The sequence below is a fragment of the Trichechus manatus genome, unplaced genomic scaffold, assembly GCF_000243295.1.
Source record: "Trichechus manatus latirostris isolate Lorelei unplaced genomic scaffold, TriManLat1.0 scaffold00030, whole genome shotgun sequence".
In the NCBI taxonomy this organism is placed as follows: Eukaryota; Metazoa; Chordata; class Mammalia; order Sirenia; family Trichechidae; genus Trichechus; species Trichechus manatus.
This window is the reverse complement of record NW_004443966.1, coordinates 22012191-22028331: the sequence shown is the minus strand read 5'-3', so window position 1 is coordinate 22028331 and position 16141 is coordinate 22012191. Positions and strand designations below refer to the sequence as shown.

At 42.7% G+C, this 16141-nt stretch overlaps 1 protein-coding gene across 1 annotated transcript in view; it reads right to left on the bottom strand.

Moving 5' to 3' along the window:
• Positions 1-3784, bottom strand: part of LOC111820235 (S phase cyclin A-associated protein in the endoplasmic reticulum-like) — an 86158-nt gene extending 82374 nt beyond the window's left edge. Inside the window, exon 1 of the mRNA XM_023729872.1 lies at positions 3615-3784. Within this exon, the coding sequence (XP_023585640.1) occupies positions 3615-3784 (170 nt within the window). The remainder of the gene's footprint in view (positions 1-3614) is intronic.
• Positions 3785-16141: the final 12357 nt, after the last annotated feature.

Genomic DNA, 16141 nt, shown 5'->3' with positions numbered 1-16141 from the left:
TTTTACTTAAATTTAAAGGAAACTTTATGACATCATAAACGAAAAGTCAGTTAACATAAAAAAAATAAATATTGCAAAATAGTGACATCATTGTTAGTTGCCATCGAGTCAATTTGGTACTCAAATAAATGAAAGCTGGAAAACACTGAGCTAAAGCAAAATCATGGCCAAGAAGAAAATGGAGGGGGGAAAAAAAAAGTTAGTGAGGAGGAAATGAACAATAGGACTGACTGGACCCAAAGTTTCTGAACAAGCTACTGCCTGTGATGAACTGAATTCTCGCTTGTCTTACCCTGCCCAGTAGTCCCAGAATGCCTGTGGAGACACCTAAGAGTCCTACAGATGGGAATGCAAAGATTGGCTCAAGTGCCAGGAGAGGCCTCTCTTTTCCTTTATCCAAGTTTGGGTACACATGGTCTGAAAGGGCGAGGAGGCCCAAAGTGAGAAGCCTGCTAGTAGGAAGATGCTACACTGGTTAAGTGCTCGGCTGCTAACTGAAAGGTAGAAGGTTCAAACCCACCTGCCGCTCCATGGGAGAAGGATGTGGCAGTCTGCTTCCATAAAGATTTACAGCCTTGGAAACCCTATGGGGCAATTCTACTCTGACCCCTATAGAGTTGCTAGAAGTTGGAATTGACTCAATGGCAGGGGGTTTGGTTTCTGGACCCAGATGATGCTAGGACAGTACATCTATGAATTGTTGTCATGTTTACCAAAAAACTGTAGAAAAACTGGGATATAAAACCACAGTTCCTCTCCAATGTTCACAATATCTATTAGCGATGTTTGTCTTTTCTGTAGTTTAAGAAAATCTGAGTTTGCCTTTCCAAGTCTGGTACTTAAACAATGTTGTTGCAGGCATACTCAAAAACGACCAGTAACTTTTCACATGTCTTTGCTATGTGGAAAGAAAGTGTATATGGTAAAAATGAGTATTCTGAAGAGCAATACAGATATTTTGTAATTGCAAATTGCTTACTGATGTTTCCAATTCTGATCACTCCTATATATAGTGCCATGAATATATCAAGCAAGAGGCATTTATTCTCTCTCATGAACCCGGAACGCCCCACTGAAAATACCAAAACTACCTCTCTTTCCCAATACTATATCAAAAGCAGGTCTAACACATACTGATATCTTTACTAATAAAATGATATGATGCCTGAGATTTTCCTCAAAACAATCTGTGTGGAGTGTAAGACTGTGTATAGGCAATTATTGAAATAGAGAGACTTGTACATAACAGTTCATTATATCATTTTCTCTACTTTCGCATATGTTTTAAAATTTTCCATATTAAAATGTTTTAAAATGCCACATATAATGAAACATTTTTATTAATGATTTATTTTAATTTTTGTTATACTAGTCATTTGCAGTTTTTACTTCTACAAACAATATCAGAAATGCCAACTTCAGAATGGATATCAGATTACACCATTAGAGAGAACTGTTTAACTTTCCACTAAATAACACCACCACTAAGTGTTAAAAGAATGTTCACACGTGATTCCCAAAGAATTTTTGCTTCTCCTTTAAAAATAGGTTGAGTTGTGGTAGGGTCTGAAGGTGAAAGAAGAGAGAATCACAAGCCTCTTCATCTTACTTATCTTTAAAACATTCCTGTAGTTAAATGAAGATATTAAAGTCCTAATACCAAATCAATCTTACAGTGATTCTTAAATCCCCCATGAAGCCCTAAGGACAAAATGTTTTAAAATCTATGTTTCCAGACACGAAAACATTTTATTTATAAACACTTTTGTATAGTAACACTGATTATGCTACCATGGTTGTTTGACCTAAACCACTAGGTGATTAATCGTAGAAAATAAAAAATGTAGCTCAAGGAGGTGGGGGAAAGATGGAAACGAACAGCATTTGTTGAGGGCCTCCTATGGACTGGAGCCCTGGTGGCACAGTGGTTAAGAGCTCGGTGACAAATCAAAAGGTTTGCAGTTAGAATTCACCAGCCACTCCTTGGAAACCCTATGGGGCAGTTCTACTCTGTCCTATAAGGTCGCTATGAGTCAGACTCAACTCGACGGCAACAGATTTGGTTTTACTATGGACCAGGAGCAGTTCTAAATGCTTTACGGACACCTCATCTATTGCTTTCAACAAATTTATGAGGTATTATATCTAATTTGCAGATGAGGAAACCAAGACACAGAAAAACTAATTTGTCAAAGGACAAGTCGTGGAGCTAGGATTCAAATTCAGGTCAGTCGACCTTCAAAGCAATCAAAGTACAAGCACGTGTGATAACCACACGTCCCACAAAGACAACTTTCCAAATCATATTAAAAACTGACCCTACAATTAATTAAAAATATTAATCACTTAGCGGACAGTATTCAAATTATTTCAATATGTGGTATATATCAATTTGCACCCAACACATTCTGAGGAAAAGCGATAATTAACAGAAGAGATACAAGGGGCAGAGCACCAACATAGGTAAGACTGGAAAATAGTGGTCAGACTACCAACCTTAGGTCAGAAGCTTAGTCCCTAATTACCACTCACCAGCCAGTGATCCGGGGCAAATAATAACCTTTCTGAGGCTCACTCGCCCCATCCTTATTATGGGCATGATGCTTATCTTACCCTTTTACCTCACAGATTGAGGATGACATAGTTAATGCTGGTGAAATCAACAAACTAAACATATAAATAATTACTACCTATTCAGTAAGAAGACTACTGAATGATTATTTTCATGAAAATAACTTGGCACAAACTCAATGAGGGGTACAGTACCAGCAACAAGATGCTGCTCTCAGGCAAGCGGTCCCACCTTGGCGGAAACTACTTGACAGCAGCAGGTGCTGATCCGAGGACCCATTTTCTGCCCGCTTTCTGACAATCCCGTCACTCATTGGAGCCTGTTCCCTACTCTAGCCTGTTCGTGAACGCAGCTGGAAAATGGTGTGTGTGGGGGGCGGGGGGGTAAGGCATGAATGTAGTGCTGGGAAAAGAGCACAAACCGACGCAGAAGGCTGGTCCTACTACTCCCAGGTGTGTGGCCTTGGTGAACGTCTTCAGCCCTCCAGGACTCAGTTTACGCATTTGTAAAAGACATTCCCGCCCGCTTATCGGGCAAAGCTGAGATCATGCAGGAAAAGCATGGTACACCCAGCTGAGAACTAAATGACGATGGCGATCACCTGTCAAATGACGGGCTGGCCGGAAGGCTCCTCCAACATTCCAGAAACCTGGACACGCGTTGCCCGGACCGCTTCCCGTGAGGCAGCCCCCAGTACATCCCTCGGTCCCCGTGGGACGCGGGGGGTCTCACGTCCCTCACACTCCAGCTGAGCCCCCAGGGCCGTCAGCCGCCCTCCAGGACAGGCCGGGAGCCTGCCCACCCCGGGCCCCAGGCCTCCCTCAAGGACCCCAGTGCCCTCCCAAGCGGCCGCAGATCCCCTCCCCCAGCAACGATCCCTGCCCCCCACCGTCCGCACTCCCAGGTGAGGCGGGGGGGTGGTGAAAGGGCGTACCCCGCCGCCATTTTGTCCCCCTGGCCCCCACAAGGCAGGCAGCCAACTCTGCACCCCGACCCAGGCCCGCCCGGGTCCGCGCAACGCGCGCCCCTCGCGGACACTCACCCTTGGCGGTCCAGCGCAGTCCGGGGCAGCTCCGAGCGTCCCGCCGGGAAAGGGGCGGGGCGGCGCGGCGCGGCGCGGCTCCGAGGGGCGGGGCAGCTGTTCGGTGTAGCACGTGACTCCCAGCCGCGGCCACGCCGTTCTGGCTCCCGGCGGCCCGTGCGCAGGCGCATCCTGGTTCGCGCCGATGGGCTGCCAAAGCGGGAGTCTGGGGCGTGGGTTTGTGTTCGTTGTCGCGCGCGGCTGTTTGCGGGAGTCTGTTCTCTTTTCTAGGCTGCTCTCGCACCGCTGATTTTGGCCACACAGTACCCTCTCAGGTTCAGTCCTTTCCCTCCGCCCGCTTTGTCACCATAGTCAGTCCCACAGATTAAGGAATTAGAGGCCCGCCTTCCAACAATCTGTACAAGTAAAAGAGCTTCAAAAAAGCAGGTATGCAAAGCACAGTTTATCCTCCGCGGTAAAACTTTACTCTGCCCCTCGGAGAGCTAGCTATGACTCAAACTACAAAGACCTAAAAATATTTTTAATCTACTTTAAAGATAAACTATGATGAAATAAATAGTTTAACAATATTTAAATCACAGTTCTGAGCAAAATAGGAGAACGCAGACTATAATTATTAAAGGAGTGGCAGAGACTCCAAGTATTTTCAGTCACTTTATATCCAACATTACCCAGGTGGAAAACTCAGAGGCATTACCTTTCTCTCCCTCGTTACCTATAATAGGCAGGAAGTCCTAGAATCCAAAGGAGTTTACCTCACAACTATAATGAAGATAAGCGCTTGGAAGGCAAGAACCGTATTATTGGCTGTTCTGGGTCTTCTTCCCACTTCCTATAAAATTTTCTCTTTTGTTTATTTGACGGATGTTTATTGAGCACCTACATGTGTAAGATGCTGTTCTAGATGCTTGGAATCAATAAATGAAGAAAAGAGACAAAAATCCCTGCCTTCTGAGAGCAGAGTGGAGATAGACAGTAAGTAGTAAACATAAGTCAATTACATGATATGTACAGAAAACAAAATGAGTAGCATAAGGGGGTGGAGTAGGGAACACATCGCAATTTCATAAAAGGTGGTCAGGATTTTATTCCTCTTATTATCAGCTCTTCTCTATCCTTCTCATTTCCATAAGCATTTAAACAACCTCAAGCCCTTTTTGTCTTAAAATCTCTCACTTAACCCCTGTTGTAGGGGAAAAACATCATAAAGTTTAGTGCAGCAAAAAGTAACTTTTATTCGGCATATATTCAAAAGGCAAAAGCGGGAAGCGGACAACCATGCTGCCACAGCCATGTCTGCCGGAGTCCAAGGAAATATCACAGAACAGATAAAAGTGGGAAAACGGACAAGCATGCTGCTACAGCCATGTCTGCCCCGAGTCCAAAGAACATTACAAAATAGGCAAGAATGGGAAAACGGACAAACATGCAGCCACAGCCATGTCTGCCAGAGTCCAAAGGCCATTACAGAGTCATCAGTATATATTAACATTACAAATGGGCAAAACCATTGAAAGCTTAGCCTTTTCAGATTGGCTAGAAACTGTGATCCAATCATTGCTACAGGTTTCAGTAATGAGAGTCAGGAGGGTCTTCCATTGGTCCAACAAATTTCTATTCACTAAATGCTAATAGAAAAAGATAGAGTGGAAAGTCTTTTGTGTTCTGTTTGATTGGCTTTATGTGAAAGTTTCCCTAAAAGATATTTTCCGAGATTATCTTAGCTATTGTCTTTATACCTCAGGGCCCAGATGATGTGTCCTTGTGAGTCCTTGTGAACCCAGCTCTAGCTGGGTCACATTCTCTATGCTCAAGGACAGGGAATAATAACTCCAGTATTATTTCCTAAATCACCCCCAGAACCCACTTCTACCTCTACTCTCTTTCTTCTCCTTCCTCTTTCTTTCTGCCCTTTGCAGCTACATTTCTCCAGTTATCTCCACTTCCTCAACTACCCTGGTTTCTGTCCTCCCACTCCACGGAAATCATTTTCTTCCAAAGTCACTAAGGATCTCTCTACTGCAGATCCAATGGACACTTAGCATCATGACCTAACTTAATTTTTCTGCATCGGTTGACACTCCTTCCTTCTGGAAGCATTCTTTTTCCTTGCTTTCCATTTTGACTCTCCTGATCTTCCTCCTCTGTCTCTAGCCACTCCCTCTCCATTTCTTTTAAAGGTTCCTCTTATTGCTCCCATTCCTTAAATGTTGGTATCCCCCCGAGGGTGGGTGTAAGCCCTCTCTCTTTTCCTACTGGACACGCTCCCTCTGGGTGATCACTTCCCTTTACATAACTTCAGTTAGCATCTGTGTTCTTGATTTCCCAATATATATCTTCAGCCTAGATTTCTTCTCCTGAGCTCCAGGTTTACATAGTTAACTACTTATTAATCATCATCTAAGGAGCCCCAGTGGCTCAATGGTTAATCACTCAGCTGCCAATTGAAAGGTTGGTGGTTGGAACCCACCAGCCACTCTGCCAGAGAAAAGACCTGTAGATATGCTCCCCTAAAGATTACAGCCTAGGAATCCCTAAGGGGCAGTTCTACTCCGTCATATAGGGTCACTATTAATTGACTCGATTGTACACAACAATAATACTTGAACCTCTGAAAATCAACTTGTCAAAAAAAGGGTGGCGATGATCTCCAACAGATATGTAGCATTTGTTTTTATAAGCCACTGAGATGCTTGGGAACGTATGTTGCTGCAGCATAACCTAGCCTGTCCTGAAGGATATGTTTGTCCTACGTGTTGTGTGACTGGCTCCACTTGCCCTCCAGGCTTCTTGAGATGGCCTACAAGGACTTGCAGATCAGGCTTGTTGACTAGTCCAGCCTCATTTTTAGTCCATTTCCTCAACCACCCACTGCTCCAAACAAATTAAAATATGTTCAGGGCCTGGAATTTACTTCTCTCACTCTCTCTCTTTCCCCCTACCCTAGGCTACCTCTACCCACTCCACCACAAAAAAAGAAAAAAAACTGTTGCCATTGAGTCAATTCTGACTTGTAGTGAGCCTATAGGACAGACTAGAACTGCACCATAGGGTTTCCAAGAAGCAGCTGGTGGATTTGAACTGCCAACCTTTTGGTTAGCAGCCAACCTCTTAACCACTGTGCCACCAGGGCTCCTAAAGGTTGCATACAAAAGCCAAAAATACCAAACCTACTGCTGCCAAGTCAATTCTGACTCATAGTGACCCCATAAGGTTTCCAAGGCTATAATCTCTGTAAAAGCAGACTGCCACACCTTTCTTCCATGGAGCCACTGGTGGTTTCCAACCACCACCCTCTTGGTTAGCAGTAGGTCTTTGCCCAAGTTATTGCTTATTACTGGAATACTAATTATAGCTATTTTTGCCTGAGCATTTTCTATGTTCAAGACAATTTATATATATGATCTGACAAGCAAGCACTGTGGTAAGTTATTAGACAGTCCATGGATTGGCTGCCCTTGATTCAGATCCCACGCCTAGCCAAGTCAGCTGTGGCAAGGGTGTTCAGCAGTTGAATGACAAGGAGATACTGTTCACATGATACAAAAACCAGGCTGCCTAAGCATGGATACATGTCCCATGAAAGGTAGGGGCAAGACAGAAATTCTGAAGCTTGGCCTGCTCAGTAGAATCATGCTGTATTGTAATTATTTATGAACACAGTTCCCCACCACCACCACCACCCACTCCCATTATTAGTTCTGAGGGCAAAGATTGTCTAGTGCCCATCCTCAGTGCTTAACACAGTACCTGGCGCACGTAGTATGGTCTCAAAAAGGGTTTATTGTGTAAATTAACACTTTAGAAGTTTAGAGGCTAGAGAGGACTTTAGTCTGGATAGATTTAGAAAGCAAAACAAAACAAAAATTAAACCAGTTGCTGTCGAGTTTATTCTGACTCATAGCAAGCCTATGTGTGTCAGAGTAGAACTGTACTCCATAGGACTTTCAATGGCTGATTATTTCAAAAGTAGATCACCAGGCCTTTCTTCCAAGGAGCCTCTGAGTAGACTCAAACCTCCAACATTTATGTTAGCAGCTGAGCATGTTAACTGTTTGCACCACCCAGGGACTCCAGATCTAGAAAAGACAATCACATATATGGGATTTCAACAGAATTTTAAAAATAAAGAGTATATGGGTCATGGTTTCATGGGACATCCCAGTTAATTGGCCCAATAATGTATTTAGAGCTTCTGTTTTACCTCCTAGTACGTTGCATAATTCCTGGGGTCTTAAAAGTTTGCAAGTGGCCACCCAAGGCACAACAATTGGGTCTCTATTCGTATGGAACAACAGAGGAAGAAGAGTCAGGAATAGGAGGAGGAAATGGAATGTGTGGCTAATCGCCTACATGAACAACTGCCTCCTTTGCCAGGTGACCAGAAGAACTAGATGGTGCCCAGCTACCATTACTGAACATTTTGATCAAAGATTCTATAGAAGAATCCTGATCAAAAGGGGGGAAATGCAGAACAGAATTTCAAATTCTCATAGACGGTAGACGTCCTGGATGTACCCCCAAAACTACTGCCCTGAAAATAGTCTTTAAACCTTAAACCAAAAATACCCACTGAAGTCTTCTTAAAACCAAACAATAGTTTAGCTTAACTTGTTAGAAATGTCTACCTTGAGCATTATGCTCTTTTAAGATCTATATAGGATCAAACTGACAACAGCAACTCAAAAGATTAGATAGAAACCTTAATGGGCAGTGAGTTTATGTTAATTGGGGAGGAAAAATAAGAAAAGGAAGGTGAGAATGGTTGTACAACTTGAAGAATATAATCAATGTCACTGAAATGTACATGTAGAAACTGTTGAATTGGTGTGTGTTTTGCTGTGTATATTCCTAACCACGACAAAATAAATTAAAAAAATTTTAAAGACATAAATAAAGACTGGTTTTAGATATGTTGTTGTCAGGTGCCATTGAGTCATCTCCGACTCAATGGAGATAGAAATGTTGTCTGGTCCTGTGCCATCCTCACAATCGTTGCAATGTTTGAGCCCACTGTTGCAGCCACTGTGTCAATCCATCTCCTTGAGGGTCTTCCTCTTTTTTCCTGACCCTCTACTTTACCAAGCATGATGTCCTTCACCAGGAATTGGTCCTTCCTGATAACATGTCCAAAGTACATGATGAGACAAAATCTCGCCATCCCTGTTTCTAAGGAGCATTCTGGCTGTACTTCTTCCAAGACAGATTTGTTCGTTCTTCTGGCAGTTCATGATATATTCAACATTCTGTGCCAACAATACAATTCAAATGCATCAATTCTTCTTTGGTCTCCCTTTGTCATTGTCCAGCTTTCACACGTATATGAGGTGATTGAAAATACCATGGCTTGGGTCAAGCACACCTTAGTCATCAAAGTGACATCTTTGCTTTTCAAGATTTTAAAGAGGTCTTTTGCAGCAGATTTGCTCAATGCAATACATTGTTTGATTTCTTGAATGCTACCCCCTGGGCTTTGATTCTGGATCCAAGTAAAATGAAATCCTTGACAACGTCAGTATTTTCTCCATTTATCATGATGTTGCTTTTTGGTCCAGTTGTATTTTTGTTTTCTTTATGTTGAGGTGTAATCCATACTGAAGGCTGTGGTTTTCTATCTTCATCAGTAAGTGTGTCAAGTCATCTTCAGTTTGGGCAAGCGAGGTTTGTCATCTGCATATCGCAGGCTGTTAATGAGTCTTCCTCTAATCCTGATGCCACATTCTTCTTCACATTATTCCAGCTTCTCGGATTATTTGTTCAGCACACACATTGAATAAGTATGGTGAAAAGATACAACCCTGCCTCACACCTTTTCCAATTCTAAACTATACCCGAAAATCCCAAACCCATTGCTCTTGATTCTGACTCATAATGACCCTATAGGACAGAGTAGCACTGTCCCATAGGGTTTTCAAGGCTATAAATCTGTAGGGAAGCAGATTGCCGCATCTTTCTCCTGAGGAGTGGCTGGTGGGTTCGAACCACCAACCTTTTGGTTAGTAGATGAGCGCTTTAACCACTGCGCAACCAGGGCTCCTTTTAAACCACACATATGCCCTTTTTCTGTTTGATGACTGCTTCTTGATCTATGTCCAAGTTCCACATGACCGCAATTAAGTGTTCTGGAATTCCCATTCTTCACGATGTTATCCATAATTTGTTATGATCCACACAGTTGAATGCCTTTGCATAGTCAATAAAACACAGGTAAGCATCTTTCTGATAGTCTCTGCTTTCAGCCAAGATCCATCTGATATCAGCAATGATATCCCTCATTTTATATCCTCTTCTGAATCTGGGTTGAATTTCTGGCAGTTCCCTGTCAATGTATGGCTGCAGCCATATTTTAACTATCTGCAACAAAATTTTGCTTGTATGTGATATTAATGATATTGTTAGATAATTTCCACACTCTGTTGGATCATCTTTCTTTGAAATGGGCAAGAATATGGATCTCTTCAGTCAGTTGGCCAGATAGCTGTCTTCCAAATTTCTTGGCATTGATGAGTGAATGCTTCCAGCATTGCATTCGTTTGTTGAAGCATCTCTGTTGGTATTCTGTCAATTCCTGGAGCCTTGTTGATTGCCAATGCCTTCAGTGCAGCTTTGACATCTTCCTTCAGTACTGTCGGTTCCTCATTATATGCTCCCTCCTGAAATGGTTGAACATTGACCAGTTGTTTTTGGTACAGTGACTGTGTGTATTCCTCCCATCTTCTCTTGATGCTTCCTGCGTCATTCAATTTTTTGCCAATATAATCCTTCAAAATCACAACTCGAGGCTTGAATTTTTTCTTCAGTTCTTTCACCTGGAGAAATGGTGAGTGTATTCTTCCTTTCTGGTTTTCTAACTCCAGATCTTTTTACATTTCATTATAATACTTTACTTTTCTTCTCGAGTACCCTTTGAAATCTTCTGTTCAGCTCTTTTACCTCATCATTTCTTCCATTCGCTTTAGCCACTCTGCGCTCAGGAACAAGTTTCAAAGTATCTTCTGATCATTTCGGTAGTTTCTTTCTTTCTGTCTTTTCAATGAACTTTTGCTTTCTTCATGTATGATATCCTTGTTGTCATCCCACAACTCATCTGGTTTCAGTCATCAGTGTTCAGTGCATCAAATCTATTCTTGAGGTGGTCTTTAAATTCAGGCAGGATGTATTCAAGTTTGCACTTTGGCTCTCATGGATTTAATTGACTTCAGCTTCAACTTGAACTTTCGTATGAACAGTTGATGGTCTGTTCCACAGTCAGTCCTGACTGATATTGGCTTCTCCACCATCTCTTCCACAGATGTAGTCAACTTGATTTCTGTGTAATCCATCTGGTAAGGTCCATGTGTACAGTCATCATTTGTGTTGAAAAAAGGTATTTTCAGCAAATAAATCATTGGTCTTGAAAAATTCTATCATGCAATCTCTGGCATTGTTTCTATCACCAACACCTTATTTTCCAACTACTGATTCTTCTTCTCTGTTTCCTACACTATGATGATAGGATAATATCCATACACCTACAAGGAAGACCAGTTAATACAACTGTTATGCAAATTTACACACCAACCACTAATGCCAAAGATGAAGAAATTGAAGATTTTTATGAACTGCTGCAGTGTGAAATAGATCATACATAAAATCAAGATGCATTAATAATTACTGGTTTCAGATATACAAAAAACAAAGTGAAAGGCTGTCTAGGAGGAGCAGCAGTTTAACAAAGGCTCAAAGACAGGGAATAAAAGATGTGATTAAAACCAAAAAAAAAAAAAACAAACAAACCCATTGATTGCCATCAAGTCAATTCCAACTCATAACGACCCTATAGGACAGAGTAAAACTGCCCCATAGGGTTTCCAAGGAGCAGCTGGTGGATTTGAACTGCCTATCTTTTGGTTAGCAGCCGAGCTCTTAACCACTCTGCCACGAGGGCCCCAAAGGATGCAATTCCAAAAACTAAAAACCAAACCCATTGCGATTGAGTGAATTCTGAGAAAATACAGTAATATCTGACGTTTGCATGGAATGGAGATGTTGGAAGATTAACCTGTGCTGATCATTTGCCTGTCTGCTCTCATATCCATTCCTTGTCCTCTTCTGCTCTGAATTTCAGGGAACTACATTCCTTTGCCACATGGTTTCTGTGTAGATTCAGCCAATGAAAGATGCTGGCAAAAGACTGGAGAATATGTGGAAGGAAGAAGCCAGGAGATTTCTCTTTTCTTGCTCCTCCCGAGGCACATCCAGTAGCTGCTGCATCCCCTCCATGGCTTCAGTTCCCACTGCGCGGCTCCTGCCATGGTTCTAGATTCTGCCTGACCACCTGGGCTTTGGCATTCTGGTAACAACGTCTCTTTCCATTGTACCTGAGGATTAATTTGCTCACTTGTTTAGCTTGAATGCAGTGATGACCCTCTGGCAAGTGGCAGGAAAATAGAATGCTAGTAATCCATGGCAGGTAATGGTACTACAATTCCTTAAATTAGTATCTGATTTTGCTTGAAATGAAGTGCCAGTTGAAGGTAAGTAAATTGGAAATTTTGAAAATGCTATACTCTAGAGTATGGTCGTAATGATAATTTTGACAGCTTCAGAAGCATTAGAGAGTGTCATGGATTGAATTGTGTCGCCCAAAAAATGTGTATCAGTTTGGCTGGGCCATGATTCCCAGTATTGTGCAGTTGTCCTCCATTTTGTGATTGTAATTTTATGTTGAAGAGGATTAGGGTGGGATTGTAACACCCTTACTAAGGTCACATCCATGATCCAATGTAAAGGGAGTTTCCCTAGGGTGTGGCCTGCACCACCTTTTATTTCACAAGAGATAAAAGGCAAGGGAAGCAAGCAGAGATTTGGGGACCTCATACTACCAAGAAAGCAGTGCTGGGAGCAGAGCGCGTCCTTTGGACCCCGGGTTCCTCTGCAAAGAAGCTCCTAGTCCAGGGTAAGACTGACAAGAAGGATCTTCCTCCAGAGCCGACAGAGAGAGAAAGCCTTCCCCTGGAGCTAACACCCTGAATTTGGACTTCTAGCCTACTAGACTGTGAGAAAATAAATTTATCTTTGCTAAAGCCATCTACTTGTGGTATTTCTGTCATAGCAGCACTAGATAACTAAGACAGAGAGCTTAGAGGAAAAGAAAATATTAAGCTTAGAGTTTTATACTTTCAGCCGAAGATACGGTCAGAGAACCAGAAAGTTTCTACAGTGGCCCAAGGACAGACCATGGCTGAGGATAAGAACCAAATTTACTTGTGCAAATTGTAGGATTATAATGCAAAATGAACTCATAGCCTCTCCAAATCGCTTGTGTTTAAGGTTAGGACATCAATTGGAAAGTAGCAGGACCCTGAGACTTAGGATGGGGACATTTGAAGTGACCTCAGATAAGCCTCTAAATATCCCTGAGCCTCCCTTGCCAATGCCTCCTTTTGTACCTGAGGAAACCAACCTTCCCTTGCTTAAAGATTATGTAATGATCCTGTATGCAGCAGTTACCTTGCAAAGGGATGTCTATTTTCCCCAAAACCATCTCTCATTACCTCCAGTCCTATTTCTAAAGTCAAATCTAGCAGCCCAGGAAAGAATTACAAGGTCTATTCCAGGAAAAAAAAAACTTACACGCCAAAACGACTGCAATATCTTGTATAATTTACATCAGTAATCTCCTGGGAAATACATACGGGAGTAGATTCTAAGGGTATGAGATCAGGAAAGATAAAATATAGTAATGTGTCAGGCTAAATTGATAATACATGGTTCTTACCTGAGATTCTAATTTTAATCTGCTAAATCAGACAGCTAAGAGGAACTCTAATAGTTTCTTGGTTGATTGACTAAAACTAGGATTCAATAGTGGTTTACATTCAATGAAGCTGAGATGCCAGAACTTCCCTTTCATAATGTGGAAGAAGAAATCCAAAGAATCTTATACCAAAGGGTCAATGGAAGAGTCATACACAAAAGGGTCAAAGCGTTGGGAATCTTGGAGTGGATTTATTATGTGTAACCTGCTCACCCTCCTCCTGGCTACGTTTATTAGTGAGAGAAACATAAGCGTCATTGAAAGCCCTGTGATGACTATGCTCTCTAACACCTTGTTGCTGTGCAGTCAATTCCAACTCATAGCGACCCTATAGGACAGAGTAGAACTGCCTCATAGGGTTTCCAAGGTGCATCTTTTTGGTTAGCAGCCAAGCTCTTAACCACTGCACCACCAGGGCTCTGGCTATCCTCTCTAGCCTGCTTGAAATGGATTTTCTGATTTCAGTGAGAATGTTGGAATCCTGCAGGAGTCCCCGGGTACTGCAAACGGTTAAGTGCTAGGCTACTAACTGAAAGGTTGGCAGTTTGAATCCACCCAGAAGCACCTCAGAAGAAAGACCTGGTGATCTACTTTGAAAGATCACAGCAATTGAAAACCCTATGGAGCACAGTTCTACTCTGAAACACGTAGAGGTCCCCATGAGTCAGAATCGACTTGACAGCAACTGCTTTGGTTTTTGGTTTGACTGGGATTCTGGAGTGGCAGAGGCCAGGTATCAGTACTTAACCATCAAAGACAAGGGACACAATTACCATAATAGACAGCAGGGGTAGAATGGCAAGAAGACTGCTTTGACCTTCAGGGATCTGTGGGGGTGCTAACTGATGATAGGGTGTCTAGGAATGAAATAGATGGACAGCCTACTAAAGGATTACTTGATATATACAGCTGGGAAAACTACAGGTCTGATGAACCGATACTTGAATTACCACAAACGAAAGTCATAGCCACTCCCATTTAGTTCCCAAACCTAAGTCATTTCACATACCCGGGGCCCAGTGATTGAAACAGAGGCTAGGTCCTCTTGAAGAAGGACAATGCAACACTGTCACAACTATATACTACAAATATTTTTCCCAGTCTTTCCCAAAATAATCTGTGCCTATTAACAGGGTGCGTAGGCACTGAGGAAAGGAATATGCCCAGACTTCTGGGAGATTATTAGACATGGCTCTGAGTTTATGCTAATCCTTGAGAATCCTTAGATAGATTGAGGGCTTTGGATAGTCAGGAGATAACTGAAATTTTTACTCAACTCCATCACACAGAGGGCTCAACAGATTCTGTAACCCACCCTGAGGTTATTTCCCCATTTCCTGAATGCATATTCGGACTAGACCTAGTTGGCAACTGACAGAATCCCCATGCCAATTCCTTGACCCATGAAGTGAGGGCTATTGTGATAGGAAGAGCCAAGTGGAAGTCCCTGGAACTGCCCCTCCCAAACAAAACAGTAAGCCAAAAGAAATACCACATCCCTGTGGGACGTGCAGAGATTAGTGCCACCAACAAAGATTTGGTAGATGCAGGAGTGATGATTCTCAGCACGTCCCTGTTTAATTCCTGTGTTTGATTAATGGTCAAATTGCTCCACTTGCAGCTTCTGATCCAGACGTAGCATCTTTGCTGGAGAAATCAACACAATCCCGGCATCTAGCATGCAGCTACTCACCTGAAAAATTGTTTTTCCCCCATATCAGTTAGCAAGAAAAATCAGAAACAGGAAATTTTCACCTGTCAGAAACAGAAATACACCTTCACAGTCTTACTTCAGGGCCATGTCAACTCTCAAATTCTCTGTCACAGTGTAGTCCTCAGGGACCTTGACCAACCGTACATCCCATAGAATATCACTCTGATCCACTACGTTGATAACATCATGCTGATTTGCTTGTGGAATAGGAAATGGAAAGTATTCTAGATGCATCAGTAAGACACATACATGCCAGAGTCTCACAAAAAATTCAGTGAAAGGGATACTAACATATCCCCGTAGAGCAGTGATTCCCAACCACAGGCTATTTTGCCCCTTTGGGGACATTTGACAAGGTCTGTAGATATTTCTGGTTATCACAACTTGGAGTGAGGAGGTTGGTTGCTACTGACCTCTGGTGGGTAGAGGTCAAGGGTGCTGCTAAATATCCTGAATGCACAGGTCTGCTCTCCACAACCAAGAATTATCCAGCCCAAAATATCAGTAGTGCCGAGGTTGAGAAACCCTGCCTCATAGTAAAAGACAAGGTTCTGCACTTGCATATAAGAAAGAGGCACAATCTTAGCAGGTCCCTGCAGCACAATGAATTACTTAATATGGCCCTTCTAGCCATAGTCTTTGTAACTCCCTCCAAATAACTGAATGGAATTATGCAAATGAGGTGCTTGTGACCCACCAAGGGGACTGGATAACTTGCTAATAGTATAACTAAGGTGTATGGCACTCTTGTGAGGGTGAGACCATGCCAATAAGGAGTATGGAACCCTAACAAGGGTAGTGGTCAGTTTTGCCATCCCACTAGGCTTAAAATGAGCCATCCCAGAGGCGAGAAGAGAGGGTCTCGCTACCACCAGGAAAGAAGAGCCAGGAGTGCAGTGCATCCTTTGGATCCGGGATCCCTGCACTGAGAAGCTCCTGGAACCAGGAGACTGAGAGAGAGCTATAATACCAAAGATGGAGAGAAGCAGCAGCAGAGAACTGCAGCAGCAGAGG